General features: G+C 55.9%; 1 protein-coding gene across 1 annotated transcript in view; it reads right to left on the reverse strand.

The window, feature by feature from the left end:
* The window catches only part of MINDY4 (MINDY lysine 48 deubiquitinase 4), a 106,161-nt gene that overhangs the window by 8,764 nt on the left and 79,229 nt on the right, over positions 1–18,168 (reverse strand). The window contains 4 exon segments of the mRNA XM_021079233.1: positions 1,142–1,214; positions 1,758–1,938; positions 8,424–8,585; positions 11,616–11,679. Of these exon segments, the coding sequence (XP_020934892.1) occupies positions 1,142–1,214; positions 1,758–1,938; positions 8,424–8,585; positions 11,616–11,679 (480 nt within the window).

Below are 18,168 nucleotides of genomic sequence, written 5' to 3' on the forward strand. Positions count from 1 at the left end.
GGAGTCCAGCTTCTCTCTGAGGCTCCATCAAGGGCTCACCTGCCCGTGGGTGGGTGGCGGCCCTAGGCTCCAGGTAAGCCCCCTCGATCTTGGGCAGTCAGAGCACAAAGCCCCAGCCGTGACCCATATCCTCCGCCCCAACCCCCACCACTTCACAAACAGGAAAACAGAGGTTCCGCCCAAGGTCACAGCAAGCCAGGAGAGGATGAGACAAATAACAACGAGAGCTGTTCGCGGTGCTTGGTAGTGTCCTGGGCACTCTTCACAATCACGTGAGCCAGGCGTGGCCATTACCCCCACTTTACAGAAGACAGAGTGAGGCACAGACAGGAGCTGTCCAGTGGCTCACAATCAGAAAGTGGCAAGGCCAGGATTTGAACTCCAGAACCTGAGTTCTTCACGTGTGCAGGTTCTACTGCTTCCTCGCTGGGCCTGCCCCTCCCACTGCACCCCAAGGTCTCCAGTCACCATCCAAAGGCTTTGTGAAGGGCCTGCCTGAGCACCGGCGATGCCCCACAGCTACAGCCCCCAAAGTGCTGCCCCTCCCGGGCCCAGATGGAGAACTCCGCCCCAACCCTGCCCCTCCCCCACCAGAGGAGTCAGTGACCACTCCCCTACCCCCCTGAGGCCGCGGGTACCCCCACCTGGTATTCAGAGAGCCCCACCCGCACCAGCAGAATGAGAGACGCTGCTCCCCCGATGCAGAGGGGCTGCTGCTCTGCTCCAGGAAGCCACCTCCGAGCACCCTCTACCTTCTACCGCCATCAGCACGTGGCAACCTTACCTGTCCTAACCACACTCACGACGACATCCGGCAGCTGCTGCCTTGAACGAGGAGGGTCTTCAAGAGACACCCATTGACTCCTCCGCCCCCACCACGGGGACATCCTAAGAAGCTATCTGAAGACACGTCATCCCACAAATCACACACTTCTCCCTGGACCACAGTGACCACAAAATGCCACATATGAACAAGCCCCCCAGCACTGTCTTTCCAGCCTGTGGGGTCCCACGCCCTCACCACACACCTCTTAGTTGGGACAATCCAGAAACCCGTCCTGTAGGCCACCCCTGACCCCTGCACTCCCCCACCCCCTGCCATTCAGGTGTGCTTCCAAAGCCAGAGACGGGCCTGACTCACTTGGTTCTAATGCAGAGCTCAAGGGGCGGGACGAGGTCGTTGTCTTTGTCCTCAGGGACGGTCTGGGTGGTGTCTGGGGAGGGGAGAGAGGCACACGCTCATCACCCCAAGGTCAGCAGCAACTCTACCCTACTCCCGGGACCCAACTCTTCTGGCACCACCCTCTTCTCCACGGCCCCACCCTCATCCTGCCCTTCGGTTCTGCCCTGGACACCACAGCACCCAACTGGCTGGCCTCTCACCTCCAGTGTCCGCCCCACCCTCCTGCCCTACTTCAGATACTAGAATAATTCTTCTAAAAACATATCTCATCCCATCACTCCTCTGCTCCAAAACCTTCCGTGGTTCCCTACTGCCTGGAGAATAAAGCTCAAATTGTTGGCATGATAGTCCTGACTCTCTACTACCTAGTCCCAACCTCATCGTACCCCTAGCGCCACCAGCTTCTCAAGGCCCAGCTCCGGCCCCCTGCAGGAGGACCGTCTCGCACTCGCTCTCTGATTCCCAGTCCTGACAGCCAAGGCTGCATTGTTCTCTGACTGTCCTGACTGGGCATGCTAGGGATGGGGCCCTGGGCCGGTCTGGATGCAGAGGGACGGGGCAGGGAGGTGCGCACCAATGGTCAGCCGGATCTGCTCCTGCTGGTTGGCCAGGCCGTCGTAGTAGTACAGGTCAAAGAGCCTCTCGGTCCTCCAGTCTCGCAGGAGCTCCAGCTGCAGGCTGAAGAGGACGCTGAAGTGGCTCTCACTGCACACCACCCAGATGGGGAACCTCGGGGTCTTCAGGAAGCAGCCGACCTGGACGAGGGAGACAGGGGCAAAGGGAGATCCCTGATGCAACGTGCCATCCCCAGGGCCTAGAGCACCTCTGCTCCAACCGCAGGCCCAGGCTGCCGTCAGCAAGGCCCTGTTGGGGACCCCAGCCTATGTGTGATGCTGGGCCTCATGTGTCACTCATATACACAGAGCTGTCTCTGCCGGCTCAGCCTGCTGCTTACAGGGCCTTGGCCCACAGGCACATGGAGACTCCCGCCTGAAAGCCAGGCATCCCCCTTCATCTCCCACATCTAGCCAGTATGTGGGGCTGCCCACCCGGCCTCCAAAAGCTGCCTCACGCCCAGCTTTCCTCCCAATGACCTCCTAACTGGTTCTTCCCAGACCCGACCCTCCCCAACCACCGCCACAGAGAGCCTCTCAGCAGTCCCAAACTATGCAGATGGCGAGCCTCATGCCTGTGCATTCTCAGCTCATCAGTACGCGGCTCTTCTCCTTGGGTCCTGCCTCAGCCAGTGACCCAGAGAGCATGAACCATGCCCTCCTTCTAGCTCCCAGGGTCGGGGGAGGGGGTACCAGGTAGTGGGGACCTACCCTCCTCTGCTGAAGTACCTCACTCCGCCTCATGATAGCGTGTCTGCCTGCCTCGTGCACTAACTAGACCCTGAGCACTGGGAGCACGGGTCTAAGTCAACAAAAGCAAGCATTTGATGGATGCAGGTCCTCATGAACGAAGAGAAACTTGAGCTAGAACTTTAGCTTGAAGACAAGTGGGGCTTAGAGCCACGGGGAAAAGGAAGGCCCTGGGTGAGCAATCTGTGGGTGACGCCAGGAACACCTGTCCAGAGACATTCAGGGAACAGCGGGGATCAGGAAAGGGAGCAGGGGGAGGGGAGGATAAGGAGCCAGAACTCCCTCTGGGGAGGGAGTCTGGAAAGCTCCCAGCAGAGGACCTGCAAGGCAGAGGGCACTGGGGAAGCAAAGGCACGGGATGGGCAGCGGGACCTTGCTGCTCTGTGCCTGCAGAGGAGAGAGGCGGGCGGGGCCCCTGAGGACCTGATCAGATGCCACCGCCAACCTCGATGCGCTCTCTCCCTGTCACCTGTGACTGCCCACCTCGGGCCCTGGTTTATTCATTTCTGTACGTGCAGTGGGCCAGGCTGATTCAGCCTAATCCCCACCAGCCCCAGGGAGATGTTTGCCTGCCCAGGTATTTACAGCCGCGGCCTGTGGATTAAAGAAAGAATGGGAATTATTTTTCCAGTGGGGAGATGGGCATAGTTTCTCCAGAGCCCAGCACAGAAGAGTGGCCGCCAGTTTTCTTCAGGCCTCCCAGAGCTCACCTGGAGGCAACTCTGGGCTCAGGTGTCTTGGACAGAGGGGCTGTGCTCAGAAGGCCCCAGACTCTCTCTGGGGAAAGGCTTGCCTGTGAATTTTGCTACAGAGGGTAGAGAGTGAACTTTACAAAGTGCTCATTTTCTCATCGTCCAAGGGCCTGGCCTGGCCCCACCTGGCCCACTGGGCCCTCCTGTCAGCATTAAAATATGACTGTGGGACTGGCTCCTCCGTGGGGGGAGGGGAATCAGTTGTCCCAAAGGACAGGGCGTGGCTGGATGTGCCTAAACCCTACTGCACACTTGGCCTCTGTTCCAAGCTAAAAGAGGCTTTCCTGGTGAGGGCATCACCTCGAACAGAGAGCCTGGGACTGGGGACCCAGTGCTCACTCACTGCAGGAAAAAGAACTGTGCGCCCGCCAGGGAACAGGCGTCTGCAGAATCAGCCACCCTGAACTTTCCAGCAGAGGGACAAAAGGGCAGCTTGACATTTATGCAATGGTCAAAAGATTAAGGGCAAAAAAGCTGCTGGGGGGGGGGGGTTGTCTATAAATGAATTTTCTCATCAGGAGCCCCTTCAGTGGGTGACATTTTCCAAAGATGAAATTTGCTTCCTTTGGATTCTGTGGTGAGGAAGGAGGGTCGGGGGCTTGTTTCCTCCAGCAGAGTCCTGGGCTCTCTCCTAGCAGATGAACACGCAACACAATTCGGGAGTACACTTGACCCTTGAACAACGTGGGTTTGAACCCTGCGGGTCCGCCTATACAGCAGATATTTTTCAGTAGTAAATACTACGGTGCCGCATGGTCCGTCGTTGGTTGAATCCTTGGATGCAGAGGAATGTCAGATACCAAGGGCCAACTGTAAATTGTATGGGGATTAACCCCCACAAGGTTCAAGGATCAACTTGTACTTTTAAATGGATTCTTACATCTTTTGCAGGGTAAGGAGTCTGTATGTGCCCAACTCATCCATGGACTGCCAGCTTGGGGCCCTAATTTAAAATGCCAACATTTGACTGCTGGCAGAGTGGCAGTCTAGCATCTCCAAAGATAGCATCCTTTCAACACGACTTAGAGTTTGGTCCCAGGCACCATGTGAGGCAACAGGACAGCAGGGAGGGACACTAGAAGCTTGAGGGGGTTACCAGATGAATGGGGAGGAGAGAGCAGATAAATACGCACACAGACACATTTGCACCGCATTACAATGGACCTCAGAGTCACCGCTATCTTTTGTACCACTAAGAAAGCAAACAGCCTGGCAATTAAAGTCTGACCCACCACCAACTGCTGTAATGCATCAAAAGCTCAGAAATGTTCAAATGCAGAGCAAGTTTGCGTCTCAAAAGCAGTGAACAGGGAACCGTAAAGCCAAGAGGAGGCTTGTGAAGGAAGGAATTCAGATTCTATGACGGAGGAAGACAGGTGCGCAGGGGACCCTGAGAGCAGACCCCTATTTCGATAGAGTGATGAGGAGGTCAGGAGAGGTTTCCTGACCGTGAAGTCAAAAAGCGAAGGGAGGGACATGCAGGGACAGGTCCCATAGGGCCTTGCGGGCCATGGGAAGGCCTGGATTGTAGACTCTGTATTTGTTGGCTAGAGCCACGTAACAAGGTTCCACAGACTGGGCAGTTCAAACAACAGAAATTTGTTGTCTCACGATTCTGGTGGCCAGAGGTCCCAGATCACGGTGCTGGCAGTTAGTGTCTTGCGAGGCCTCCCTCTCTGGCTGCAGACGGCCGTCTCCCTCGTGTCTTCACATGGTCTCCCCATGTATACCTGTGTCCCAGTCTCTTCTTATAAGGACACCAGTCAGTCGGATTAGGGCACAACCATATGACTGACTTTTTACCTTAACTGCCTCTTTAATGGCCCTGTCTCCAAACACAGTCACGCTCCAAGGTACTGGACTGGGACTAGGACTTCGGCAAATGAACGCTGGCGGAGACGATACAATTCAGCCCCTAACAGTCTCAGAGGACTCGGAACCATGGAAGGTTGTTAAGCAAAGGAATGGTGTGACCGATCTACTCTTTCAAAGATCACAGTGGCTTCAGTGAAGGGGCAGGATTGGAAGGAGGTGGGGACAGGACCCAGAGGCCAGCGGGGCCATCACAGGTGTGCAGACCAGCAGTGCTGGTGGCTCAGACAGGGGTGAGAGTGGACAGACTTGAGGAACAACTTAGGGAGGGAGCCCTGTGGCCCCCTGATGGGTTGGATGTGCTCCTGGTGTAAGTACCCGGTGGAGGGCAGTGTCTGTGGAGCTGGACAGATGACAGGAGGATGGTGCCCGTAGACGCTCTCTGCCAAGCTCAGTCTTGGCCCAGGACCCTGCATGAAGGCAGCAATGAACGTGACCTACAGGTTACGGGAAAGCCGCGAGGTTAACCTCCCTGTCCCCTGCTGTCCTTCCCTGCTCTGTCAGTCCCCCACCACCACTGCCGCTGTGAGCCAAGAGGGGCTGGGCTTCCCTCTGCTGTGTAGTCCAGCCCTCACTCTGAGCCCTGGGAAGGGGGAGTGAGGCGGAAGTCAGATGGAAGACCGGCCTGATGGGTCACCAGGTCACCTACAGCAGATTAGGTCCCATGGGACACAGCTAGGCAGGGGCGGGAGGCTGGTTAGTTATGCCAGGTGTGCATTTCTTAGCCTAGAGTTGCCTCTGCTTCCCTTGGACACAGCTGGAAGGTAGGTCACCTGACAAGCTCATAGCCTGGACTTACCACCTCCCATATTCTCAGGAGGGCCCCGGAACCCTGGCTCCCAGCCAGGGGCTCCTCTGAGAAGCCTGGACATGAGCTGGGAGTAAGAGGCAGGCCTGGCGCCGCCCTCTACTTGAAAGCAAGGCTTTAGCCTCATCAGAACAGTCCAGGCTGCTCCAAACACTATACCTTTCCCATGACCACGTTCGTGCTGCCCAGTGGAAGAAGACCAGAACAGGCCAGAGCGGGGCCCTGGCTCTGGATCCGAGCCTGAGCCTGGATACTAAACCTCCCTGGCTTCCTTTTCTCTCCAACGCGCCTACTCATGAAGGCCCAGAGGAATGAAGCGACAAAAGAGATGGCAGGTGGAGCTACGGGAGAGGAGAGCTCTTTGTCTAAACTGCCGGGCCTCTGCCTCCTCCTCTGCCCAGCCCGCGGGGAGCCCTGAGGAGGAGGAGAGGAGGCCCGGGTTCCTTAGCGAGGTTTCAGTCCCATGGCAGAGGAGCAAACCATCTCTAGCGCAGGGAGGTAAACTCTCCATCTTTGACAAACATTCAACAGCAGAGCGGGGCCGTGCGGATTCGAGGATTCAGATCATTGCGGGACCTGAATTTCCACAATCAGCATTTTATTCCAAGGAAAGGGTGACACTCCACCAATTTCTTGTCAATCACCCTCAACAGACCAAAGGAAAATAGTTTCCATTTTGACCAACGCCCTCCACACAAGAGTGAGACCGGGGCTCACGGTAAGGCTGGGGCGTCTGCGGGCCTGGCCAAGGCTACCCCCTCAGCCATGGAACTTGGGGCCGAATGCTCTCAGAGCCCACCCGCGGTCTGTCTCCCAGGGCTCCTGGCGCTTCTCACAGGCCACATGGCTGCACTCCTGGACTCCTTCCTGACACCAGCACATTGGGGAAGGAGTCACTACCATTCTTTTCTCCCCAAGACTTTGGAACTCACAAGTTGCTTCCTGTCCCTGGGGGTAGAGGGTCCCCCAGAGAGGGGATCTGGGGGTGGGGCCATGCCACATAGCCCACTAGCAACGGGACAGCACACCCATTGTGATCATGCAGGAGGGGCATGAAGAAACTGAGCCCTGCCCTAAAATGCTTCTCTCCACCTAACTGGCAAATCCATCTGCCTAGCACGCCGAGTGTCCCCTCGGGCCAATATCTGCATCTCTGGTCCTGGGGATGTAAATAAATGAGGCCTCATCCTGACCCTCTGAGAATCTTCGGGGGGTAGTCACCACTAAAGACCTCCTGCTACCCCTTCAAGACAACCCTTTCTGTGTATCAACCACAGAACAGTATCTTCCCTCAAACTGAGGCGCTGAGAAGGGTGAGCAGCAGGCTGGGACAAGAGCGCAGGGCCTGGTGCTCCCCTACCCACACTGCCCACAGATCCGGTTACCCTATCCCCTGCCCAGCTTCTCCTAGAGGTCCAGCCCTTTCTAAGACCTGGTTGAAGTGAAAGAGGAGACAGAGAGACCAATATACCTGCAAACAGATGGAGCGAGGCCTGTTATGGTTTGAACTGTGTCCTCCCAAAAGATATGTCGAAGTCCTAGGCCCCAGTACCTCAGAATGCAGCCTTATTGGAAAATAGGGCCGCTGCAGATGTAATTAGTTAAGATGAAGTTAGCGGAGCAGGGTGGGCCCACAACCTAACAGGACTGACATGCTTATAAGAAAAGAGACACTGGAGCTTGCTGGTGGCCTAGTGGTTAAGGACTCGCCATTGTCACTGCTATGGCTCGGGTTATGGCTGTGGTTCCTGTCCAGTCCTTGGCCCACAGATTTCTGTGTGCTACTGGGGTGGGAAAAAAGAAAAGAAAAGGAGACACAGAAGAAGAAGATGGCCATGTGAAACCAGAGGCAGAGACGGGACTGATGCATCCACAAGCTAAGGATCACCAAGGATTGCTGGAAAACACCAAAAGCTAGAAAGGGTGAGGAAGGAGTTTCCCTTTGGTTTTCGGAGGACTTTAGCTCTGCCAACACCTTGAGTTTGGGCTTTTGTTAGGAGGACATCTGCACCAGAACTATGAGGGAACTCGTTGCTGTGGTTTTAAACCTGTCAGTTTGTGGTGCTTTGTTGCAATAGTCCTAGGAAAACAATACAAGGCTTAAGACTTCAGATCTTTGTCCCTAGAGAAGAAGCCCTTGCCCACCACACACACACACACACACACACACACACACACACACACACACACACACACGACAACTGCAGCCTCTCTGATGCACAATCACACTGTAAATCCGTAGACGTCCCTTTCATGGAATCAGCTGGCCCTAGGTGTGAAGTACATCCTCTGCTGCACGGCGGCGAGGCTGCGCTTTCCCCAAACCCTCTGTGATTGAGACTGGCCCTGGCTCTGGGAACTGGAGCTGAACTTTCCTTCCTCTCCCTCCTGCTGGTCCCAGGAGCCGGGTTCCCGGGGGCTCTGGCAGCCCAGGCGCTGGGTACCTGGCACACGTTATAATGTTCAAAGAGAGACAGGAAGCCAATGTCGCTGCGCGTGGCAATGCCTTTGAGGAGCGTGATGTTCCCGTCGCCAGAGTCCAGCTCGACCACATCATTGAAAACATTGGACACGGCTTTCCCCGTCAGGAGCAGATTGACAAGTTCCTGTTGATGAGAGAAAGGGGAAAGGCCTGTCAAGGGGAGATGGGGAACAAGAGAAAATGGGTGGAGAAGGAAGGAAGAAAGCAAGGAGGATGACAGACCGAAGCCAAAGGGGCCTGTGACTTCAGCGTCTCTACCGCCCTCAGGGATGGCGCCAACTCTGTTCATCGAAGCAACCCTGGGACCTCATCAGTCTTTACTCCACAGGCATTCACTGAGCATCAGCACTGCCCAGGATCCTGTGGGGGGGGGTAGGGGGGGAGGGGGGTCCAGCTGGAGGGAAAGGGTGGTTCCTGACCTTGGCGTCCGGGTCTAGAGGGGGATCAGGAGGGGGCCTGCACAGCTGAAGTACAATGTAGGATGTGACTGGGGCTATTAAACTGTGCGCACAGAGCACTCATGGTCCAGATGGACACCCAACCACATGACAGAGTTGGAGCTGCTTTGCAGAGAAGTGACACTGGGTGGGCCTTGAAGGATGGCATTTTTATTTTGAAGCTTTTTTATTTTGAAATAATTTTAGAGTTAAAAGAAGTTGTAAAAATAGTACAGAGAGTTCCTGTGTACCGTTCACCCAGGTTCCCCCAATGATAACATCTTGCATAAACCAGAGCACAGTGTCAACACCAGGAAGCTGACAATGGGGCGACACTAATAACACAACTCCAGGGCCCATTCGATTTCACTGGTGAGGGCGGAGTCTTCATGCGGAGAGGAAGAGGAGTGGATGGCAGAGGCAGAGAAGTGGAGCCAGGGAGGCCCCAGCCTGGGTTCCACTCTGTCTCTGCTCCTGTTGGCTACGTGGCTTCAGGCATTTAGTGGCCCCGTGATTCCTGCCACACACCCTTCAGACCAGCAAGCCTGATGACCCCAGAACCAGGAGGCAGTGACAGGCGATGCCCTCAGCCAGTACCTCCTGCTTTGGTGGGTGGGGGTGGCTGCCAGGGCCCTTCCTCAAGCAGAGCAGCCCGGGGTCCATCCTGCTATCAGGAATGGGAAACAGGCTCACAGATGGCAAAGGATTTGGGCAGGGCACCCAGTGAGTTAGTGACAGAGCTGGGCTTCCGCCTCACTTTCCAGCTTCCTTTCGGGTGTCCCTTCCATCTCCCTGTACCTGTTACCCTCAGGGCACCACCTAGCCTGCCAAGGATTCAGGATGAAGGGCAACCACTAAGCATCTGCTGTGCCGCTTAGGAAGGATGCAGGCAAGCCCAGCCTTAGTGCTGGGGCGGGACCTTCTCGTAACCCACCTCCTGGCTATACGTGTGAGGTCAGCAGGCAGGCCTCTGCCCCACAGTACGTGGGAACAGCCATATCAGCCCTTGCCCAGCATAAACTCTGGAGGGCAGAGTTCACAGAAGTGTTTTCCCCTGAATTGTTAGAGAGATGCTCAGGTTCATAAATCCCTCCGTCAGCACCAGGATCCCTGCCCCAGTGGCAGTAAAAGAGGCCCCTCTGATGGCCACAGGGGAGCCCCCATTGGAGGGAGATACCAAGGGGGACTCATTGTGTTCTTGCAGAGGAAACGAGAAAGAATCTGGAGGAAATGTCTGCTCTGAGATACTGCACCTTAGGGGCACTGGCTGCCTAGGAAAGGCATGACCTTCTTCAGACACGTTCCGGGATTCCCAACTGATTTTCAAGAGGGGAAAAAAGGTCCTGCTCCCCATCTGGGGTGTGTCTTGAAACCTTCCTCAGAGCAAGAAGTCTTCTCAAAATGGGGGAGAGGGGTGACAGGCCAGTCCCTGCCCCTAGACTCAAAATCACATGGTGACAAGGCTTAGTGGTCATCTAGTTCCTTGCTACTCAAAGTGTGGTCCGTGGACCAGCAGCGTCATCCTTCGCAGGGGCCTTTGAGAAATTCAAAACCTCAGGCCCCAGTCTGGACCCACTGAATCTGAGCCTGCTAGTCAGTAAGACTCTGGGGGACCCTGTGCACCTCAAAGTTTAAGAAGCACTGGTCTAGTCCAAATGCCTCATCCTACAAATGAGGAAATGGAGGTTCAGGGATGGGAAGAAAATCGCTCCAGCTCATTCTGCATGTGAAACAGCCACCACAGCTCAGAATCCAGCCCCAGGCTCTGGTCTGCATCCTCTGTATCCTGCTTAACTGCACCCCCCACGCCCCGCCCCCACCCCACAGGGCCTGGGCCTGGGCCAAGCTGCTCTCTGCCTGCCAATGGGGAAGCTCCCACAGGGAGGAAAGACATCCAGAGTGGGAGCTGGATCACCCCAGGCTCACCCTAATACCTTTCTCTAGGGAGATGAGCAGCAGCCAAGCTCAGATCTCCTTGGGTGCCTTGGAGAAACCATAGGCCTTGAGCTGGTCCCTGCCTGGGGCCCAGGTATGTGTTCAGGGCTGGCACCATTAAGCCAGGACTCCCAGGATAACTGGATCCTCCACTGGGCCCAGCCTGTCTGTGCTACACATGTTGATTTTGGATGCCCTGAGGGTCAGATTTAACTGTGGCCTGGTGGCCACTTGGGGAGGCCCTGCCACACAGAGAAAGGCTCAGACAGCAGCCAGGTGTAGCATTTGGCTCCCAGTCTTTTGCTCGCTGATAGGATCTTAAATGGATCCTTTTCTTTGTATCACCAGGTGCCTGGGAGGATGGATGACAAGCAATTGTGCTAAGGGTCCTTCCTGCCCTCCATGAAGCCCCTTAAGGGCCCCTTTGTAAAAATGCAGAGGGGAGGATTGATGTAAAGACAGCGTCCTGTGCAAACGCAGGGTGCCAGGGCCATCATCTCCCCAACTGGACTCAGGGCTCCCAGCCTGTGCCTGGGCTCTGAGCTGGGCAGCAACTGGGTCTGCATCTCTTGCACCTCCTACAGCTCCATGCTCACAGACGGGGTAAGCAAACTCCAGAAACAGAAGCTAACCTCATTCCCTTTCTAGGTCTTCATAACGGGGAAGCCCAGCAGAGGTGGAACATGAGAGCGGCTTGGGGAGTGCTGGCAGGAGCAAAGACAGAAAGAAAGAGGAAGGGAAAGATGCGCCTGGCTGCATGGGGTCCCCACTGTGGCCCTGACCTGCGTGCAATATCCATGTGATCCAATCAGGTGGCTGGTGGGGACATCAAAGTCCTGGCGGACCCTGGAGAACAAGAAGAAGTGGTGTTAGCATGTCCCTGCCTGACCCAGGCTGCTGGGCACACCTTTCTGGCCAGCTGCTCCCCTTGGGTTCCAGGCTGAGGCCCGGAATTCTGGGTCTGGCGGGAACCTGAGCCTCTATGTTCTGTGCTCTCCCTGGGGCTCACTGCTCTGGGCAACGGCCTCCACTCTGGCTTCACAGGGCCCTTTTGACACCAGAGAACGGTAATGGAAGCACGCCACAGCAGAAAGCGCCCTGGGTATGGACTCCATGTCCTGCATTCACACCCAACTGTCGCTTACTAATGGTGGGGACTGCCACAGCCCTCGCCATTTCTGGCCCTCGTCTGCAAAAGTCTGTTAAGTGGGAGGAATGGTGTCTAATGTCTCCTTGTGTCCTAAAACAAGAGTTGCCACCCCCTGGGCATTGACCCCATACCAGGCTGCATCCACCCATTATTCCCTAAAACCTAAGAGAAGATCAAAACCTAAAGAATTGACTTTCCCAGGGTGCTTGGCTCGTGGGTGGGAGAGCTAGTGAGGGATCTGGCTGCTGGTCTCAGAGGCCTCCGTTCCCCCCAACCTAGGTCACCTCTGTGGCTCCACCCTCAGAAAGGGGTCCCCGAAAGGCACAAGGTGAAAAGTCTATTTGCCAAGATTTCTAGGGTTGTATGCTACTGGGGGCCAAAACAATTCAGAATGTCATGTCATGTCAGCAATGGCCCTGTCACATGCGAGGGCAGCACTAGGAGGCAAGACCCCAACCCCCAAATCTCAAAACCCTCCTGCCATCCAGAAAGCCCACCATTAGGACATTTTCACTTTTACCCCAAAGTAAATCTCTCAGGAGAACAAGAGTTATTGTTGAACAGAGCTGTGGGGCCGGGGAAGCAGGAAACGAGGCCCATCTACAGACCACATCAACCCTCCTGCCCCCAGTGAAGTAGGAATTACTAGATTTTATAGACGTGGAAAGAAGTTCAGAGATACTGCCAGGAGGGTGATCTGAGGCCAGAGAGCGGCTCCCCCCACTGTCGCCCACCCTTCATAGGCCATGGCCTGGCCTGCCCCCTGCATCCCCACCTCAAAGAGCATGCCAAGGGGCAGCCCAGAGGTAGGAAGAGCCAAGCAATTGTGACGTTTATTTTTCTCTTTTAGTGGAATAGAAGAGAAACCTGGTCCCAATTTTATGCTTTAAATCTAAGATCTGCCATTAGTCCGAAAACCTTAAAAACATGCATCCTGGTCTCCAACGAGCTTAGAAACTCGAGCTCCATGATTCCCAGGAGAAACTCTTCCCTGAGGTTTGTATTAACCATGGCCCAACGGGGACGGTTGGTGGTCCACGTGAGGAGACAGACAGGGTTGGCACCACAGCGCCCAGCTGAGACCACGGAGGCCAAGGATCCTTGGAAAGGACCCTGGAGGCTGGCCCACCAGAAGCAGCCCAGCAGGTCTGGGAAGGAGCGGATCGGGGGACGGGGGAGAAACGATTGAGGGTAGCGCATGACTGGTGCTGGCTGGAGCAGAAGAATTGATGGAAATGCTCCCCGCGGCATACCCAACACACACAGGCATCTTCCGAAGGGAAGAAAATAACCTCAGAGGAGCCCTGGGTGGACCGATAAGCATCACTGGCCCCAAGCCACCCTGAAGCTTTCAGAAGCAGTCTGATCTTCGTAATCGCACCGCCTCGTGTTCAGCCAGAGGGTCTGAGCGCCTGCGTCAGCTGAGAGCAGAGGGACAGGCAGAAAGGACAATAGGAGGAAATGGTAATTGCATCCTTAGGTGCAAACACGATGGGAAATTCAGAAGTAGGCTCAGATCTTAAAAGGGAGGACCATCTGTATTTCATATTAGGGCATTCGGGAGACGCCAAGGAGTGGCTTATGGCTTAAGAGATTTACAACTTTGGCAAATCTAGATGCCCAGGCCTCCCTTGAGGGGAATTCCCTGGAGAGCTGAGTGTGAGGAGTCCTGGAGCAAAGACACAGCGGCTTCTGCTCTGCCCCGAGACGAGGCAGCTCGCACAGCCAGGCCATCATCAGGCCTGAGTTCTAGCCCCGTGGCGGGGGCCCCAAATCTCTCCTCTCAGGGCTGCGGTCTCCCTTCGTGTAATACGAGGGGCGTGTACAACACGAGGGTGTTATGGACCCAACTGTGTCCCCTCAAACGAAAGGTTTAAAAGGGGCGGTGGGTTCTCCTTCAATCTGACTGGCATCCTTTTAAGACTTAAGAGGAAATTGGGACACACAGAGGGAGAGCAGGGAGGTGTACGGGCAGAGCAAAGTCCATGTGAGGACATGGGGTGGGGGACAGCCACCTGCAGGCCAAGGGGAGAGGCCTCAGGGGACGCCAACCTTGCAAGACCTCCATCTTGGCCTTCCAGCCTCCAGAACTGGGAAGAGTGCGTTTCTGTTGTTTGAGCCACCCAGGCTGTGGTACTTTGGCATGGCAGCCCTGGCAAACTAAACAAGGGGCCCTCAACATCTTTCTTCAAATGAACTCTATACGCAGAGGCCCAGCGCACACGACATAAAGGCACACTGCTCAGCTGGAGGCAGTGCAGAGGCTGGGCCCACCCTTCTTCCTCTCCTCAGCCCCCGAGGCCCCTCTGGGAAGCCCTTAGGTCTCCAGGGTCATGCAGGGTCCTGGGAGCAGGGCCTGAATCAGTGGAGGGGCCACCCGAGCCCTGAGGTTCCTGCTTTCTGGGCTTCTGAGCTACAAGCTGTGACAAGCCCTCCTCAGGACTGATCACCATCCCAGTCTTAGGGGCACGTTGCTCCCTCCACGGTCCTCCTGGGAGCAAGAAAACATTGGGTCCTGGGAGAATTCTGCCCAGCCTGAGGACTCAGGCACCAAGCTGGGAGAGAGGAGACAGGAGGGGCCCGAGCCTGATGAAGCCTGCCCCCAAGGCTGTCCTGCACTGGGGACCCCTTCAGGGAACTGGAGGTTGCCTGGATTTTAGACTGCAAGAAGCCCAGAGTGGGCGGAGCCTGAAAGGACTTGCTTTGGGCGTGGAAACTTAGGAGGAGGGGCTTGGCTCCGGCTGCCCTGCCACCAGCCTCCACAGCATCCTGGAAGCTCAGGGCCTGAACCTGGACCAATGGTCTGTGGTCATGGTCCGATCCTGAGGTGTCCAGCCCACCCACAGACAGAGGAGGGGGGCCTGTGCCCAAGGTGTCATCAAGGGCTGCTTCTCCTAGCTCTGCCCTCATCAGGAGGTCCTAGAGACACCACACCTCGTGGAGAAACAGAACAAAGAGGATGTTAGGGCTGGCAGAGCCCTTAGGGCCCAGCGTTTTGCAGGTGGGAGAATGGATACCTAGAGAAAGGACACAGCTGGCCCAAGGCTAGTGATAGGGGACAACTCACATTCAGGCCCAAAGCCGTTCCTAGAGCTCAAGTGCCTCTGTCCAGCCTGCCCTTTGTCATGGGGCTTGGGGGTGGGGGGCAGGAGCAGAGGTTCTGCCACCAAGGAGCTAACAATGAAATTTTGGGGTAGAGTCCTCCCTAGAGTCTCACAAGGCCAGCAGGCAAGAGCCACCACCTCTGTTCTAATGATGGGGAAATGGAAGCCAGAAAAGAGAAGGGACTTGCTTCAGAGTGGGCCAGAGCTGTGTCCCTGGCACCAACATCACACTGTCCAGTGTGGTCTGAAACACGTCATGGTCAACCCAGCTGACCAGCTCCATGCAGGTCCAGGAGTCCTAAAGCCTCACTCCTGGTCCTCACCATTCTGCGCTGGGTCACAGCTTGTCCCTTAACTCTAAACCCTCCCCAAAGTGCGACTGAACATGTCAATCTGGGCATTTTACACAGAAGTTTCTGAATAAGAAGGAAAACATGTCCAAGTGGCCTAAAAATACAATTCCAGTCTACCGTCAAAGCCATTCACCTAAAATCAATGTCCACCGGAGGTGGGGTCAGTGGCCAACTGGGTCTTAGATTTGCTGAGTGACCTCGGGTGAGTTGCTACCTCACTCTCAGCCCGTATCTTCATTTACAAAACCGGAGGCCTGGAACGAGCGGTCTCTGGGGACCCTCTGGGATGCGAATAAATGTGCCTGGTTCTCTATTTAAGAGATCGTGCCTAAAATAGCTGTAAATTAACCTGACCAGCCACCTCCCCTCCCCCTGACCTATGGGTGCCAGGCTCGGGACACCAGCACATCCTGTTGGGCCAGCTCCTGCCTGTGCCTCCCCAGAGACCCCTCCCCAGAGACAGCATCCACACCACCTCAGCGGCCTCCAGAGACAATCAGCCATTGTTTGGCCGGACTTCTATTGACTCTCGAGGACAACATCAAGAGTGAAAAGGACAGCCGTGGAACAGCTAGGAGAACCTGGGCTCTGGATTCGGGGAGCCCTGGATTCAAATCCAGCTGCTACTGCTTACCAGTTGCTCCCCTCTCTAAGCCTCAGTTTCCCCGCATGCAAAATGGATAGCAATATTATAAACTGCTGTGAGAACTGAAAGAGATGTGCTATATAAAGCATCTGACATTTGGTAAATGTCACTTCCTTTCTCCTACAATAATAGCAAAAATAACAACAACTGAAAAAAAAAAAAAAAACAATGACTGAGAGGTCATGATTCCTGCAACCTCAACTCTTGGTATCACAGCCAAGAACCCAGAATAAATGGAGGCTCCCAGTGACTGACTGAGGCCATGAATATCTGAAAAGGGTTTGGAGAAAGCGGATATTGACTGTTTTCTCAGGCAGGCTGTCAGGAATGGACAATGAGTCCGAACACCTGGGTGTCAGGCCCCCTCTGCCACCTGCGCTGTGTGACCTTTGGCAAATTGCTTCTATCTCTGGGCCTTGGGTGTGCCATCTCTTGATGGAGATAACAATAACCACTCAAAGAGTTGCTGCGATAAGGGCTGAGGCCATAAAAAGGCCTCGCGAGCCACAGGCAGCTCCCCAGGTTGGAGGGAATGGCTGTTATTTCCATTCTGCAGGAAGGAGCCCTGAAGAGGATGTGACAAGGCAGGGACCCAGGAAGCAGGGAAAGGAGTGTGGCTGGAGAGAGGAGGCCCTGTCTAGGCGAAGGAAGAGAAAGTAGGTGCTCAAGCCCCGCCCGTGCTGCCTTCTACCTCCCCACCCCCAGTCCCCTCCCACGTGCCAGCACCTTCCTTCCCAACCACACCTTGTGCAATGATTCCCTGCCAACCCCTCGGCGGGCCCTCGCCTACTTTGTTCTTGCTCTCTGCCCCAACTCTCCCCACACATCCCACGGGGCCCTGCTGAAAGCCGCCTCCTCCGTAGAGAGATACCTCCCTCACTCCAGGAGGGAGTGCCCTTCACTTCGGGGGTAGCTTCTTCCTAAGAACATCCACCCACCGCTTTTCAGGGGCTGGCCTTGCCCTACCCCCACCCGCCCAGGCAGCAAGGACTTTGAGGTCCAGGGTCACATTGTGCCCAGCTGGCTGCCTGGTGCCCAGGACTGGACCCTAACCCTGCAGGTGCACAGCAAATGGGCCCTAAATTGTGAGAGCCTGCCCACACCCAGCCCTGTGGAACGGGCTCCGGGAGCTGGATCCCAGGCCATGTTCAGAGACAGGCAGAAATAAGCTTCCCACCAAAAGCTGAGGCTGGCCCGGAACAGAAGATTCTTCCAAAAGGTTCATGGCCTCTTCCTCATCCTGAGGCCTGTCCTCTTGACCTGCGCACCCAAGCGAGCCCTTTGTGGAGCGTGGAGGAGAGCCCTTGGGAGAGTGGGCGGGGCGCTGGAGGCACTGAGGGTCATGGTCTGGGCTTGGCTGCCCTTCTTCGCATCCAGCCCTCAGGCTCAGTGTCCGTGGGCAGACCTGCCGCCCTCAGCCATGCTGCACTGGCACTCACTAGTCATGACTCGCCATCTCAGCAGCCTGGGACCAGACCGTGCCGGCTGAAATGAGGTGGACAAGCAGCAGTTTGGTCTGGGCCTCCCCGGGGTCTTGTATCCCACTTCCCCTCCTAGGTGGGCAGACACAGCCTGTCTGTCATTCCTCCCCCAGCCCAGGAAAGGCGAGGCGGGCACAGGAAACTTGGATGATGGTGTCAGCTGTGCCGCCCACCTGCCCTTAATTCTCAGAGCCCTGGTCTCCACATCTGTAAAATGCGACAATGGACCGGGCCTGTGGGCCTGCCCCTTGGGTTGTTGCCAGCCTCCAGAGTGCAGGGTAGGATGTTCCAGGCCAGCCTCAGCTGCGTTCATGGGACACTTGCTTTTACCTGCCTTCAAATGCCACCTGGGATCCAGCTTCTGGAGGCCAGTTGGTCCACAGGGCTGGGTGTGGGCAGGCTTGCACAATTTAGGGCCCATTTGCTGTGCACCTGCAGAGGCCCAGGGCCCCTCCCTCTCCCCTCCGCCTCCAGCATCTGCCTTCCTCGGGGTGAAGAAGCCAGCCAGAGAGCTACAGGACGGAGCTCTGGTCACTGCACAGGAGCTGGAGGACACGGGAGCTGGGGCCTCCCAGAAAAGGAGCCCAGGAGAGGAAGGAAG

Source organism: Sus scrofa, chromosome 18 (assembly GCF_000003025.6).
Source record: "Sus scrofa isolate TJ Tabasco breed Duroc chromosome 18, Sscrofa11.1, whole genome shotgun sequence".
Taxonomy (NCBI): Eukaryota; Metazoa; Chordata; class Mammalia; order Artiodactyla; family Suidae; genus Sus; species Sus scrofa.